The 17,188-nt window shown below is 38.0% G+C and overlaps 1 protein-coding gene across 1 annotated transcript in view; it reads right to left on the bottom strand.

Annotated features, from left to right (window-relative positions):
* Positions 1-1,473: 1,473 nt before the first annotated feature.
* Positions 1,474-17,188, bottom strand: part of PREP (prolyl endopeptidase) — a 111,193-nt gene continuing 95,478 nt past the window's right edge. Inside the window, exons 13-16 of the mRNA XM_010573445.1 lie at positions 12,657-12,751; positions 9,617-9,748; positions 4,672-4,828; positions 1,474-2,294 (exon numbers count right to left, since the gene is read on the bottom strand). Coding sequence (XP_010571747.1) covers positions 2,000-2,294; positions 4,672-4,828; positions 9,617-9,748; positions 12,657-12,751 — 679 coding nt within the window. The 3' untranslated portion in view covers positions 1,474-1,999. The remainder of the gene's footprint in view (positions 2,295-4,671; positions 4,829-9,616; positions 9,749-12,656; positions 12,752-17,188) is intronic.

Raw genomic sequence — 17,188 nt, forward strand, 5'->3', positions numbered from 1 at the left:
GATCACCGAGGTGGCTGTGCCCAAGCCTTTGCAATTCACTGCGCTGACACAGTTCAGCTCTATTTCATGAATGCCTGAGGGCCATGTTTTCCACACACGCTGTCCTGCAAAGCTCTCGTCTCAGAGGTGAAGCTCTGTCCTCTTGATGATACCTGTAACATTCAGTAAAAGGCCAGATGCCGCAACCCTAAGATGTTACAAGTGGAGATGACACTGCTTCGTGTGCTTTGTTTCTGCCACACAGGGAAGCTGTTGAAAATTCCCAGATGATCATGGCAAGCAGTTCACATACCTCTGGGAAAAGGGGGGTACTGAACCTGAACCCTGTTTTCACAGTGTGGAGGGAAAAAAGCCCAATCGTCCCTCAACTCCCTATTCTGATTGTTAAATTCAATGCTGTGATCAGAATGCATCAGTCTATAAAGTATCTGGTAAAACTGTAATACCCGTGGATCACAAATAAACCCCAGATCACATACAGGTTTTAGGTGTGGTATTTCATAGGAAAGCAGAAATCTACCCCCCCCCCAAAATCAAATTATGCATAATAAGGGCCTGGGATGCATGATCCTTTCTGGATTGCAGAGGGAATCAGCAGAAGCCCCAGAGCATGAGAGAAACACTGAGTAAATATGGTGCAAATTTATTTTTAATTTTGCTGCTGTACTCCTTCCTTTTCTACTACTCCCTCCTCTTCCTGGGCTGAGACACTATTTGCTTAGAGATGAAACTCTTGAGCCCAGAGTGAAAATACAGGCCTTAGGGTCTAAGTATGAAAGAAATGACGAGTGTGACTCTGGAAGAATATATCCTTTTATCCAAAACTGAGAAGCAGCAGCGTTTTCTGGAGGGGCAACAAGACTAATAATAATTGGTAGAATACTTCTTTGCGCTGCAAAATCAAACCCTAATTTCTGCAGTGCATCAGAGTTTAGATAGCTAGTAGGCAAATACTCATATCTACTTTATAGCTCTACAGCCTACATGGAAAAGACATGAAATGGCAGTTCAAACAATGTGTCTGCGTCAAATCATTAGGGAGTCTCACTATGAGCTCTTGTTGTTCTGCAGCCAGAACTAGGTTATATATGTATGTTCAGATTTTGGCTTGTTAGAGAATGTTCTGTCAAAGGCATCAGGAAAAACTGAACTTGGAACAATCTGGACAAAGCTGTGGTTTTGGGTTGGGGTGGTTTTTTTTCTTTTCTTTTTTTTTTTTTTTTTTAAACCAGTATCTGGTCTACTCTTCAGAAATAGTTACAGAGCTGACAGCACACGGGTTGTTGAAGAGTATCTGTGTAGCCTGACTGAGATTACAGTGAGAATCTAAGAATTTTTAAAGTTTTTCAGCCTCCAATTTTCTCTTCTGTGTGGAAATAAATGACAGAAGAGAAAACTGGTGACATTTTGAAGTCTCTTTGGAAAGAAAGAACAATTTAGCAACATTATTATTATAGACTGTAACACACTTACGAACAGCATGTAATATAAGCTTTTTAATAATATTTGACTTAATTACCCAGATTACTGTCTCTTCAGTATTTCATGGTTATCACTGAACACCTTCAATTTACATTCTCAAATAAGTTACTGTGTAAATAAAGTATGCTCAGAGTTCTTGTATGTGCACAGTACTTACATTTAATTACAGATGATCTGGATATGTTTATAGGTGCAAAATACATTCAAGTTGTTTACAGGAAATAAGCTTAACTAGCACTAACTCTGGAATCTAAATGTTCACAACAGCACCAACAGGAGCTCAGCTATTTATTTGAACATGCTTTTCAAAATGTACTTTGGAACGCAGTAGAAATGAATTTCAAAGAAATGCCAAAAAGAGGGAAGCACAGAAGATCAAAACTCCATAGCAGGCTGGATCAATAAAATATTAAACTGCAGTTCTTAAATGTAAGTACTACACCAAGTAGTAGTCTGGTTGGTCTTAAATGGTGTTAAAGCCCTTGTTTTCTAAAGGAGACAGAAATAAGCATTTTGCCTATTCAATCCAATCAAGATTTAGGCATCGTGCTATAAAAGCAAACATATCTGACACTTCTTCTATAACTTTAGCAGTTGGCTTTCCTGCTCCATGCCCAGCCTTGGTGTCAACATGGATGAGAAGTGGATTGGTTTGTTTACGGCTTCGGCCCACAACATATTGCAGAGTAGCGATAAACTTCAGTGAATGTAGAGGGACCACACGATCATCATGGTCTGCTGTGAGAAGCAGCGTAGAGGGGTACTGGATGCCATCTTCTTCTGGTAGTTTGATATTGTGAAGCGGAGAGTACCTGAGAAGAGCATGCAAGTGTTTACGTATTTTTTTCTCAAGACTCAACAAGAAGGTTCTCTCATAGAGAAATCATCACAGTGGCATTTGATAGCACTCAGAATACTCAGTTCTCAGTTGCATAAATCAGAATTGCACTACTGGCAACTGATACGTGGTAGCGGCCACAGATCTCTGGCTCTCAAATGTGAAGCAAGTACATTTCTTTAATTTCAGAGAAGCATATGCATACATCTCACAGAAATGCCAAAATTACCAGGAACGGGCAACAGGGAAACTGCAGCAAAAGCTGTCAAATCCACAGCAGGATCCATCCTGCTGGGAAAGAGTGAAATTGAGACTTTTTCCCAGCGTATGTATATAGTCCAGGTCTGCACGTGGATGGCTTCTCCATGCTAGTTTGGAAGCAGTCTCTGATGGTAAGCCTGAAGTGCTGTACAGTTATTAAATTTGCTCCCTCCAATATTTAGGCCACCTTTGAACACGAATGTAACTCTAAGGGAATAACATGCAGGAAACTGAAAGAACTGTAAGTTTTCCTGCTTTCAATAGATGACCTTGATTCCTATTTTTTGAGCAATGAATAATCTAACTTTCAAAATTTGCTCTCTTTGCAGGAGAATTTACATCTTTTAGCTGCTGTAACATAAAAGGTGTATCTACATATCTCAACTCAAAATACTCTCTAGCATTAGAAATTAACCATAGTAGTAAGTCACACAGAATTCCATCTAACCATTTCATACTTCATTTAGAAAAGCTACACCTAGGAAGAATGTTACATTCCTTAAATCAAGAGTAGGATACTATTTCCCCCCCCTATTTCATGACAGAAAATACAGAAGGAAATTTTGCTTTATTTTTGAATGAATTTCCCCACTTGGAGAGGTACCCATTAAGTAAGTCCAAAATTATTTTTAAGAACACATGACAATATTTGAAAGTCTAGCCTAACAGATTCCTGGCTTCCTCATTTTCATCTAAGGAACAATGTAAGTGAATTTGCAGACTATGACTCGTTTTGAAAATAAGTTAAATGATAGTCACTACACACTACCATTTGCCTTACGCATTTTTTGGGTATCTCTAAAGGCAACATCTAAGCAACATTACATATATATCTTCCTACATTGGATAAGCAATTGCCAGCTGTTGAAAAGGAGGCACAGAAATACTTCAGGTATTGCCATATAAGATGTTTCTAAAATTATGCATTGAGATTTTGTGAGTAAGCATGTGTGTAAGTAGGTATGGAGTGACTCCTTCCCACAGATGCATTTCTCCTAATCACAGAATTAATTTAAAACTTTGCTTCTACTTTACCTCTTTAGAATACCTCAATTCACAGATGTGCAGGCAAGTTTCAGTGTCCAAAATCACGGAGATTATTTGGATCATTTTTATAACAGTTAATCTTTTATCTAAGTTATCTATTGATAAAAGATGATTTATGAAATTTGTTAATTGTTTTGTGCATTATGCTTACAAAAATGTATTTGCCACTGAAAGCATAAATTGGACAACTGGAGGTTTTGAAACAATCCAATTACAATGGGCCCAACTGATCATCTAGTATTCGGACTTGACATTGGTTTTTTGGTTTTTTTTTTTAATAAAGCTTTAGATCAAGTTAGATCTCAGTGTACTTGTAGCACATGTACTTTTTAATATCTAAACACTCTATTAAATTTCAGACCAGCCAAATTGTTTAGTGTGTCTGAAGCATTCTCCTAGAATGTCAATCTTCATTACTAAAGGAATACAAACACAATAACAGAAAATGAGGTTCCAGAAGAATGTTTTTAAATGATGGCACTTATTCTAACACACTCATTATTAGCCATATCCAATGTGCAGATCATTTCTGTTCTCGTACTGCTGTCTCTCCCTCTCTCTCTTTTTTTTTTTTTTTAAATAATCTTTCCAGACATTTCAGCAAGGAGTTAAGAAATGAATTAATATCCTGTTATGGTCTACTGCCATTCAATTCCTACAGATAAATCCCATCCACATTGTGTAATATAATTCACAATGCTGATTGTCTCTCCCCCATCATAAAAAATACAATTTATGTAGTGGTTCACTTGAGAATATTCTGTTGTGACAGTCTAAAGGAGTCATTATTCAGAAAGAAAACCTTATGAGTTGTTAAAAGCTGCTAGTAGAACAAGGTCTTAGAAAATATGACCAGTTGACTCAACAGGGCTTTGAAGATAAGTCTCTCATGCAAAACTGACTTGTAAGGAAATGCTGAACTCCCCAAATCCAGTGTCGGAAAGGATGAAATAATTCTTAGAATAGCTATTGATCATGACAACCTGGAACCATCGAGCAGACTATGCATTTTAACAACCACAGAAGTATTTAAAGGCACTTACTTGCACAGCCATTCAAACTGCTCTTTACAGTCAGAGCAACCGTAGTCAGTGGTCCACGCATGGCCAATGGTGTACTTGTGGAACTTGAGCATGTCCATCACTCCCACTTGGGCAATAGCACAACCAAATAGGTCAGGGCGCTGGTTTGCACAGGCAGCTTCAACAGGAAAACAACTCTATTAGTATTCATATTTTAAAGAATTCAGCTCAGCAGTGAAAGGCCCACTGCCCAGTTCATGAAAGACCAACTTCCAAAAAGCTGTCTTCTATAAACAAGGTAAAACTGTTAAGTTAAAACAATGTGAGAAGAAATACAGATTACCATATAATACCAAAAAACTTCAGTATAAAATATCTGATATAAAGCTAATTGCACTGGGAGAAGACTGCCAGTGAATATGAAGTCAAATAGGCTTTTAAGCAAAACTGAAAGCAAATAAACAAATGGATAAAAATTATAACTCCCAAAGATGGTATGTTCGAAAGAACTTAAGAGCTATTTCCCTGTTCTTCAGGGAAACATGCTGTTCTTTGAAAACTGCCTTCCAAACTAGCAAATTGGGTTTAGAGGAGAAATGCACTTTTAAAATACATGAGCTTTTGGACTACTGAATTGAAGTTTCCTAAACCATTCACTGTCTAAACTTTTAATATTAGTATCAACAAAGAAAAAGGCATTGAGGAGCAAAAGCCCTCCATTTATTGATGAAAGTTTTCTTTAATAATTACTATGTAAACCCCTACGAAAATAGTTTTGATAAAAGCAGACTACTACAAAATTAGAGGAATAACCTCATCTTAATAAAGCAAATTACTGTTGTATTTTCTTTTTTCATGATTTCCACCTTCCTACTACTGGAAGGGACAATTCCTTTAAGAATAATGCTTGCCTCATATTTTAAAAATAACCACAGTAGGCCCATCTAGCTCAGTGTTCAATTTATAAGAGTGGCAATTGACAAATGCTCTGGGAAAAGGCGTTAAGCAAAAACTGGGAGATATTTGCTGTACTTTATCAGCTTTTGAACTAGTTGTTTAGGTTTTCCCTAAGCTGGAGTTATCTCCAGCCATTCTGTTGAACAGCCATCAAAACACATATTCTCCGTAAATACATCCATTTCCTTTCTTAATGTTTATTCATCTAGTGTTCATCATACCCTGTAGCAGTAAGTTCTCCAATTCCAATTTCTGTTGCTTGATTTAAATCTGTTGCCTGGTGATTTTACAAATTCCCCTGCTTTTTTTTTAATTTTAAGAAATAAGAGCACTGAGATTTTCACATAAGTACTACAATGGATCCCAGAATCCCTTTCTTAATTCAGAACTAATCACTGTGCATCCAGACATAGGTATACTCTTTCCCAAATTCTTGTATCTCCTCATTTTTGTCCATTGCAAAAATGGATCATTTATTCCCATTCTTTGCCTCCTGCTAACCAGGATATTGCTATGACACAACCTTGCTGCCAGCTCAGCAAGAACTTTCTTGCGTAGCCTTATGCAATGGACCTTGTCAAAAGCTTTTGAAAATCCAAGAATAACTCCTCACCCAGATCACTGTCACAAGCACCATATGCTGCCTGACTCCTTCAAATAGCTCTAATAGATGTGCAAGATGTAACTTCAGCCTGCAAAACTCTTCCTTATATGTCAGCTATTATTTATTGGTTTCAATAGGTTTGCCCATTAGAGAAGTGAGATTTACTCATCTGCAGCTTGTGGATCACCATGAACCATTTAAAAATTGGCATTACACTTGCCCCCTTCTGTTCCTCAGATATTCAGGCTTAGTAGCCTGCAATTTCATATTGGAGCTCACTTAAGATCTTGCATGTGCACCATCTGGTCCTGGCAACACACTACTTTTCATTTGATTGATTTATTCCAAAACTCTTCTGCTGATGCTTCAGCTTGAGTCAGCTCCTCAGAGTATTCCCCATGGAGAGAGACTCTGGTGCAAGGGAACTCCCCATGCTCCTCAGGAGGGAACATCAATACAAATAGACCATTTAGTTGTTCTGTTTTGCCATTATCTTTCTTCAGTGATGCTTTTACACCTCACTAACCTGTAAGTCCCACAGATCCTCTGGCCAGCTTCCTGCTTCTGATATGCGTAGAAAGCTTTCATTGCTAATCTTTATATTGGAAGCAATTTGCTCATCAGTCTCCTGTGGTCTGTCAGTCCCTGTCAGAGTTTACGCTCTACCCTGTTTTCTTCATTTGAACATGATTTCTACTTTCTGAAGCATGCGATTTTACTTCTGGTTATCTCTGATATGTGGCTATGCTAACTCTTCCTGGGTCCTTTCTGAGCCATTTTCATTAGGTATATAAAGTGCCTTAAATAGCTGCCACGTACAGGTTCTTTATCCTTTTAACTGAAGCTTTTGATCAGATCCCTCCCCTTCATGTCATTTCCTTTTATGAACATAAATTATATTCTCGTAGGAAAGAGAGCCAAACCAACTATCATTAACATTAATTTTAATACTCTTTATTGCAGAGTGTCTCTTGAAGCACCGTTTGTTGCTCAGGATTTTATAAAAAATTGCTGCTCTTAGTTCCCCAAATAGTTACTTCAGCAAGAAACCACTTATGGAGACACTCATCCATTCCCACTGCACCCCTTTAATTAGCCATAATACTTAATTATATGCATTAATAAACTGTAACCTGGAACAACAATTTATTCATGAATTCTACTCCTTTACACATACTTCGAGCTTTAAAATTCAGTACAAAAGCAAGATTTCAAAACCTCAGAACTGTTTGCCTAAGCAAACATGAGAGGTCAAACACTGCATTTGCATGAAGGAGGTTTTCAGCTCACAGCTGTGCTGTTCTACTTAGCTTTGGGATCACACTGCAGGACAAGGAAGTCTTGTTTTTCAGTTGAATGAGGCACTCCTCAGAGACACCTCCTGTTAGTCAGACTAAAAGGAAATAGTATTTTGGAAGGGTGACAATACTCTTCCTTGTCAGTTTTTTCCTCAATAAATGAGAACTGAGGAAATCTGGCAGTGGGTCCTTGCACCTAAAGTATGAGTTATGCTCTCTAGTGTTGCAGGAACAACTACTGCAAAATTTAGTTCTGCTTTGATGAAACAGCACTTACAAGAATTTCCTAAATTCACCTAATTCTACCCAGTCAAGGAAAATCCCTATGTGGCTCATCAAGAGCATGGAAATCCAGCTGGATTGTAATCCATCTGCAAGTGCAAGGGAAGGTTTCTAACAACAGATTTTTCAGAGCAGGGAGGTCTAGATTCCTAACACCTGCCTCCTACAGGAATGATGTATGCTCTGCAGATGTCACTCGCTTCCCCTTACCTAAACAAGGAGCCCAGTTGACTTATTCAGCCAGAAACACAGGTTTTTTATGACTAACGCTGGGTAGTATGAATCTCATCCTGACTGAAACTGAAGTCCATGTAACCATAAAATAGTATTTTCAGAAGCTATGTAACATGTTGAAAGTTTAACTGCATTTCCAAATACACATTTACGTTCACATAAAATTGACCTGTGCAATGCTTGCACTCCCAATGGTGTGCAAACCCTTTAATCCTTTACCATATTTACCCATTTCTACTGCTGCTCTTATTTACAATGCACAAATACCTCCTGCCACCTGTAACCAAGAAGCATATAAGCAGAAAGCAAAAATACAACTTTACGTGTACTTGTTATTTATCTTTAAAACAATTGCTTTTTGAATATAAGAATGCAGGAATAGCCAAGATGGCTTAGACCAAAGATCTGTATAAGTCCAAATCCTGTTTCTTATGCTGGATGCTAGTTCACTGAAAAATAAAAAAATCAATAGAGCCAGTATTCAGCAGCAGATAAATAGGGAAGAGTATAAAAAGAAGAGCAAGCAAAGAGTGGGCCTAGTAAATCTGCTTATTTTCTACAAATCAGTGGTTTATGAACTTGAAATGCCTTTTTTTTTTCTTCTCAAATGAGTAGCTCAACTCTGTCATACTGTCACATGCATTTCGTGCTGTTTAAAAAAAAAACCAAACCAACCCCAATATTATTCATTTGCATTTCCTTCTCCTTTCAAAATTGAACAAAATCACCTTCATTTTTCTTCTACTGCTGTCAGATACAGGGATTTAATCAGGAATAAATTTTGTAGCTCTTTAAATACTGCTTAGACTACGAGACATTTTTGTGACAAGCTTTTCTGTTTGAAAGGAGGCTATTAATTTCCTTGAATTTAAGAACACAGCAGTGAATTATATGTGAACAAGATGCATTTGTAAAAAAGTACTACATTTACACAGTCCCTCAAAAGCTCATGACTTTTTCAAGTAGCTGTACTTGTATTTTATGTTTCTCACCAGAGAAATTCATGATTTTATTTGTGGTCATGCTTTAACTACACAGTGAAAGTAGAGTCAAATTGTTACGTGTCCCTGTACAAACACTTTAAATGCAGAACTGCCATGTTTTCATTTGTCCTCTAAGAACAAGAATGCATGACTACAGAAAGAGTGATCAAGAAACTCTGATGGAAGGATTGCAGGACATGGGATTCTGGCTTACGCTACAGACCACACACAGTTTCCCAGTGCTACATAACAGATTTCTGGTTATTCAGTGATTATTTCTAATGGTTAGCCTTAAGAAAGAAAAATCAAACCATGAATGTTTTTTAAAGCATTCTTACTTACTGTGTGATTCTACCATAAGATTAGCTCTACCACACAAGACAGTAATTTTAAGTATGGCTTTTAACAGTCAGCCTTTGCCAGAGACTGCAGAATCCCAATGTCCTATGCAAACAGCAAATGAAGAACAATTGTATATATTTAACACCTGGTATATAATAACGCATTGACATTCTGGCAACTTCTGAAAAAAAGGATCTCATAAATTTTTATTTGGTTACTTTGGTAAACCCAGACCCAACACAGGAAATAATATGAGCAGTTCTTACCAACTAAGAGGCCCCCATTTGAGCCTCCATTAATAGTCAACTTCTTTGGAGATGTGTAGCCTTCCTTGATGAGGTATTTGGCAGCACACTGAAAGTCATCAAAGCAATTTTGTTTGTTGGCCAAGATACCACCTAGCGCACAAATAAAACAAATCAGTTGATGCCATAAAATCCATTTGATACCATCTCTTCAGAAAAACATGTGTGCAAAAATACCTGGGAACAATTCCAGTTTCATGAACATTTTAATAATTGATGCAGCTCAGAAAGACAGCAAAAATGAAAGATTCTTTCAACACAGAGAGGGTATAAGATGGTTCTGTCGATAATTCTAATGCTTTCAGAAACTCTGAATAATACATACCTATACTGTAGAGTGAGTGCCAGGTAATGTTCCTAACCAGTAAAATTAAAGCTAAAAGCTTTGCATTGCAAAATATGTATAAAATGACCACATACAATCCACTTGAGGTTAGATCTAATGGGACTTTAACAGCATTAAACTCAGTGACAGTTTCTTGAGGCAATAAAGCTTCAGCTTACAAAACAAGCTATATAAAATAAGCACTTCTAATTTCCTGGACTTAGAATATGTGGCTGGTAATTTTTTTCTATTAGTTGTTTTCAAATCAGATGATATATATCTACAGTCAAAAAGGGACTTCAGAGTTACATCTTGGTTTGAAATTTTATTAATTAACTATCAATATGGAAATGCTTAAGATGCTGCCATCCTGTTGAACAAAATTCCAAATATGGTCAGAAGTATGAAGAATAAATCATGACTGAAAATATACGTCCAGATGCCATCATTGGTAAGACTTCCAGTTCTCAAAACAAAAAATTTTGCAGGGCGGGATAGGGAAGAAAAAGGATGGTTTTGCCCTACAATCTTTCAACTATTTGAGCAGAAGAATATCAGCCTAGAGAACTCACAGTTGACCAAATCTCATAATCTTCCTGCTTTAGATGCTTGTTTGGCAAGAGACTAAAACTGGCTTCTCCTTGAAGGTTATTCTACCTTAAGACCTGGTATGTTCTTTCTCAGGCAATTAAATGCTAGTAAGAAATGGGAACTGGGAAGAAAATTCTTATATTCATGTAGCAAAGGCCGTGATCCAGCCAGGTAAGAGGGGCTCAGTGGATGCAGAAGTGGAACTCCAGTTCCTTCTACTTTGTTTAAAAGCTGGATGTTTATTTTAAGCTAATTGCCTAAGCTTCCCACTATGGTCCAGGAACCTCCAGGACAATGGATTCTACCCTTAAATAAGTTGAGAGGAGCTATAACCTGGAGGGTTGTCTTTATCTCCATTGTCCATCCAGTTTACACTGGATGCTTCATTTCTATGTTGCAAAAGTTTGGTAAGATAACTCTGACATTTAGCCACACAGATTTTGTAGAACTGGGACCAGTACCTTTTTTAATTTTTTATTTTTTTAACAGATACACATCATTCTGATATTAACAAGACAATTGAAGAGACATACTGGGACAACAAAAAAGTCTTCAAACGTGTGGCAATAAAGGAGAAATAAATCTTGCTCTTTGCTCAAAGCTCTGGTCTGGTGTAAGGTCAGAATCTTATCTATACAATGAAACCTAAGTAAACAGACTTCCGTAATTGTTTCTGGAATTAACAAAGAACAGATACGTATCTTATTATGCATCTGCAATAAAAGACTTGGGTAAGAATTAAGCAGGAAATAAGTGGACCAAAGAAGCATTACCATATTAAGATAAATTTTATTAAAACTTATTACAAACCAATTGGCAAATTAAAATTAATGAAGGATACTTCATCTTTAGCAATAATATCCTGTATCTGCAAGCATATATCGCTTCTATTTATGAAACTATTACATATTTAACTCAATTGTGAGGAAATGACCCAGACAAAAAGTTACCGCAGATGAAATAGTAAAACCAAGATGTAATGATCTGGGAATACCATTTTGTTTGATAAAAAGTTATTATGGATTACTCCCATGGCAAATTGCTGCATCATAAACACCACTGTTTTGATGCATTTGCCTTGCTCACAATATCTCCAGCAACTTATCCACCAGATTCTTGGGTTATGAATAAGGCGTCACCATTAAATAATGATGGGTAAGTTACAGAGATGAGTAGGACTTTTTCCAGCTTTTTTCTCTGGTGAAGAGATGCAGAAAATTGTCAACAATAAGGTAACTGGACAATCAAAGGATTAAGATGAAGTTTGGATAGGAAAAACGTGGAGAGAAATACATAGTAAGAAAAGGGGAAAAGAGATTGACAGGGTTTTGTAGCGAGTGACTTGGTTTCCCTGCAGCATAAAAGTCAGCTTAAAAAACCCCAAAAGGTCAAATGCCTGCCTCCAAGAAGTAGGACCCCCTAAAAGAATGTGGAGGGGAAGACACATCACTGCACTTCTGGAGCTGATTGTTTTCATATGAATTTCAATCACATTAATGACATGTAAAGAAGGGTCTATTCGTTAATTGTGCAAAAACAATCTAGAAGAGTTAAATTCTGAATTCAAAAGTTCACACCTTCTGTAAGGTTCTGCGAATGGTTTGGGGTTTTTTTTGTGTGATACCAATAGAATCTAAATAGTCACTGCTGTTGTCTTGGGCATCTAGAATTGTGGGGTCATGTGCACCTGCAAATAATGAAAGAGGTATGTGAAAGCAAGCCAGCTTTCCTGCAATATAGACAGACATTTTTTGAAAATCAGTTCAAGATCAACAGCTGCATTTTCAAATCCTTAAGTCTAGGGAACTTGATCTTGCTTAAAAAAATGCAGTCATTTTCTTGGAAAATATTGTGGTTGTACAAAGCTATTTTTAAGGAGGTTGCAAAAATTAAAACAATCTAACAAAAGCCATCAGATAACACTAGACAATGTACAGCTCTAACATACGAGTAAGGAAAAAATTTACTTTTCCACAGAATAAGCAAAAGGCAAAAGGAGATGCGAGTATGGAAGAGGGAGTGAAGAGAAAATATTGTAATTTTCATTAAGCCTGCAGTTTTGTTCCTCTACTTGGCCTGATTTACCTTTATGCCACGTCTCTCCATATTCACCACCGCCCCTGATGTTTGCCACTGCTAGAACACCCCCTAGGTGTTGCACAAAAATAAGTCTTGACACACTGAAAAAGCAAACAGATAGAGAATTATTTTTAATATCCCTACCACTTTTACAAAAATACTTTGAGGGAAATATCTCTCCCAAAATCAACGATGAAATTGTGAATGAAGTCCCCCTTGATGGCAAACCCGAGTAGCCAGGCTTTTTTCAATGGTTATCCATGGAAAAGAAACCCTCTGCAGCCTCAGAAGAGGAACCAGTGCTGGTTCATTCTTCCTCCTTTTGTTCTGCACTTCAGAGGGAGTGGCCAATGGTTCTGCCTAACAGAAGACCCCCTCAGGACACGTCACCATTTTTTTTATAATCTTCAAAGCCTTCAGCATGGGGACTAAAGCTATGCAGTACCACTGAACCCCCATAGCTTTCTGAACTGCTCCTCTTTCATGGGTCCTCCACTTTTCAAAGGAAAGGAGGGCTTAGCCTAAATGACGAAAGCAAAGAAGTAAGACTTAAGATCAGTATTTGATCTTTGGTTTTGAGCAGGTATTTTCAACTTCTGCTTAATGGACTTTTCTCTGGACTATAATGCTAAATGTAGCATAATTTTTTAATGGCAAAAGTATCAAAGCTATTGCTACCTTTTTAAAAGGGACTGAAGTAAATTAAATCATATTTAACAATTAAGAAGAGAAATACATTTCTGATATGTTGAGGCAGTAGCTTAACATAGCAGAAGCTGCAGATGGCAAACCACACATATGCCAAGTAAAATATTAAAAGTTAATCCCAACAAGTCTTTTTTTTCCTCTAGCAGGTTGAAATTTCTTATTTACTTAGAATCTTTGCTCATGCAAGAAACCACTGCCTGCAGAAATGAATCCTATTCAACCACAAGAGCAAGGATTGGGCCTTTTTACCTTTAAGTCCCTCTACTGCTTATCAGAAATGCCTTGAAAGGCGGTAGTCCTACAGTGTGTCTCATGTGGATGTAGTATCAAAACAGGTAAATTTTTCGTACCTCCCAAAGCAATTATCTATGTATTGGCACTTGTTCTTGAGAATATATACTAAGGATTAAGGAAACAAAAAGAAAAGCAGAAGGATAACTGATAAGAGATTTCTGTATTTTCATAATCCATCAAAGGAAAAACTTTCCACCTAGCCTGGTTATCTCTGGACATCAGATGGCTCAGGAGGCATGAATTATCTCTGTTTCTGTAAAATCAATTCTGAAGTCCATCACTGTGAATTGTATTTTCCTTAGATTGCTGTGACATGCTGATCAGATGCAAGATTGATATTCTATAAGCACACTGTGCAAAGGTCAGAGAGCATTATTCTGTCAAAATCCAGGATGCCTAATTTCGACAGGTTGCTACACAGCTAACGTGGAGTAGCCTGACAGTAGGTTGCCTCATGAGATTGTGGCTGCTTAGTTTTTGGTATGTTAGAACCACAAAACCTCCCAGAATATTCTGCACTTCTTTTCCCTGTCTTGGTTGCAAACAAAATCAATAGGAACTTTTTAGTCCAAACTTACTTGATCAAATGTAGCAAGTATAGGAATTGCAAAGGTAAGAGCTTGCTACCCAAATATATTGCCTGAGAATATTTAAAAAATAAAAAATTCCAGAACAAAGTCCATCCTCTTCCATCTGCTGAAAGAAACTAGGCCCATTTGAAGGATCAGCATATTTAACCAGCAAAGAATATGTGAACGACACAAAAACAAAGTACTGCGTGCATCCTATCTTGTCTGTGGACTCCTCTAACAGAGATGGTACCTCGATGATAATTTTTGGAGGGGTCTAAGTGACTTAGGATCTCATAGGATATGCAGTACTCTCATTATAGGAAGCTAGTCCACATTTCCACAAGCAAACAATTTTTCTGTCACAAAGAACCTCAATGGGATAAAGTCCAGGGTTTGGTAACAATCATTGTACTGCCCAAATTATAAGTAAGGTTTAGTGTATCTGTGCTCACTCTCAGTGATACTACTGGGATTTAGGCACTTCAGAAAACATTACCCCATATATCCCAGCATATACGTCTAGTAATGTCACTACCAATGACTATTAATTAACACCCAGTCCAGTATGGTCAGTAGTAAAGTGAGTCAGAACCCTAACTTGACCAATACTTTGAGGTAGATGTGCCTAGAGCTTGTAACAAGCTTTTTCAAAGTGACTTTTAAGTTCAGGGAACCAGGTTTTATAAGTATATAATCAGGACCCATTAACTTTTTTAAAAAGTGAAAATTCCAAGTGATCAGACAGCACAAGATTTAAGTTTCATACACAACCCTGCTACTGACTCCTGTGTTCTTCCAGGTGGGTTCTTGCTTCCACATTTGATTTCAAGTCATCTTGGTGTCTGAGTCACAGCAAACTGGCCAGTTGCCCTGGATGCCTATGAAATGTCTCGTTCTGCAGAGGAAAGTCTGGCTCCCTGCTCTTCCCAACAGTCTTGCTAGCCTTTTGCTCATTACCCCTGTTTTTCCTTCTCTCCTGGGAGCAGGCTAAAGAAAAAGAGTAAAGGAAAGGGCAACAAGGTCAGGAAGGAGCCAGTGGAGGGAGCAGAAGATAGTTCATTCCCTGGAGAACTCCTTCCAGACCCATCTCTCTTAAGGAGCAAGACAAAAATAAGAAAACAGGTATTGTTTTTTACAGTATAGAACAATGTGAGGAGCTGTGATTCAAGGAGCAAGAATGCTTTCCCAGAATTACTGATCTGGTGTCAGGTATTACAGCTGACAGGGAAATGCAGGCTAGTGCACTGGTGACAGGGAAAAAAACTTGAGTCACTGGACTTGGCTGCTTTCTTGGCTTTTGTGGAGCAGGAGGGAGTGGTAAAAAAGTAACTGAAAAGAGTAATCTTGCACTCTGCACCCCAGGTTGCTGCGTTGCCTGACCTTTCTCTGGGCTTAGTCTCTCCCTGCACCACCTCTTTGCTTAAAGTCTTGGTACAAGCTGGCCCTGTACCAGTGAAATGCAATTTCACAGTCTGGTTCACAATCAGCTGTATTCCAGGATGCATTAGAAATTGTTTCTCCTGTACCCACACAGGCACATACAGAACAGTGAAGGGAAACACACTGGTTCCTGCAGGGTAATTAGCCGAATCTGAGGCATTAGAGGTGGGTTTGTGATGGCATTTCCCCAGCAGCTCTGCCAAGCCACTGGTGTTGGTTCCATCAGCTTTCGCTTGCACTTGCTATGCAGGCTGTATAATTAATGACAGTGCTCTAGCAGGCACCATACTCAAAATGCTACCAAATGCAGCTTTTCAGTCCAGAGGAGCATATAAAAGATGCATGCTTGTATTCACAAATAAACCACTACTGTAACTGACTTAATGACTTTGACCTATCATTCTCATAGTTATTTCTGGATCCTCTAACCTGTTGGTTTGTTTCTACTGCTTTCAGTGAAAAAGATTTTATTTTCATTTTTTGTGTTGAAGAAAAGATGAAAAGCAACATCGGTTTGTGAATTAAGCAGAAATAAGCTCCCCAAGCCAGAGAGCTGGTTCACGTTAATGGTTGCAAAATACCAGTGAGAAAACATTGTACTGGCTTGAAGAAATACAGGGCAGACATGAACCACTGGAAAAGAGAAGATGGAGTGCTTTGTGAAAAGTTCTAAAAGCCTTAAGTTCAAAGAAAAAATCAGGAATATTTATCCAGGAACTTGTTTGTTTTAAAAGTAAGCAGGCTACTACTCGGTTGCATTTCCATAGCTATGTCTCGGCTCAGGATCAGGTGAACAATGTGGCAAGCCTCAGCCTCGACCATCCTGTGGGCTGCTTTCTAGCACTCATGCATCTCCAAGAAAAAAAATGACCGAATTGTGGTGTTGGGCTGTGGCTGGAACAGCACTTGGACCTGGGAACTCCTTGTGGAATATTGCTGTATATAGTAACGGGGATATAATCAAACATTAACTCGGATCTGCCAGGTAAAGAGAGAACTGGGTATCCTGCCTTTCTGACATAAATCCTCTACTACAATTTCCTTCCCTGATCTTGCCTTCCTGCTCCTGGAACACACTTCCTCACCAAGTACTCAATTCTAAGGTTATTAAACATAAAGATGAATATGAAGGTTTTGGCTTTTTTTTTTTTTTTTTTTTAGAAAGAGAAAGGCTGAGAAGGGATAGGTTGGTATTACAGGGAGAGAATGAGAAGAGAGGTGTGGCCAATTGTGTTTTATTTACTTTGTCAGTGGGATGATGTATTTTGATCTGGAGGTGACTGATAGTTCTCTGTGCATTTACTTTTAAGGAACTGTTACAGATTCATATTCTTATTTTATGAACTGTATAACAAAGGTTTCATAGGGTTCAGAAGACATGTCACTGCTCTCACCTCCTATCTTCCTCTCTTCTGACAGTCAGCTGCACCCTCTCGCTGCTGTTTGCTGGACTCCTACAAGAGTCAATTTTTAACTTGCCAAAATGGCAGAAAACCACCCACTCTGTTTTGTTGGAATAGTTTT

This window comes from Haliaeetus leucocephalus, unplaced genomic scaffold (genome assembly GCF_000737465.1).
Source record: "Haliaeetus leucocephalus isolate CR32 unplaced genomic scaffold, Haliaeetus_leucocephalus-4.0 Scaffold384, whole genome shotgun sequence".
In the NCBI taxonomy this organism is placed as follows: Eukaryota; Metazoa; Chordata; class Aves; order Accipitriformes; family Accipitridae; genus Haliaeetus; species Haliaeetus leucocephalus.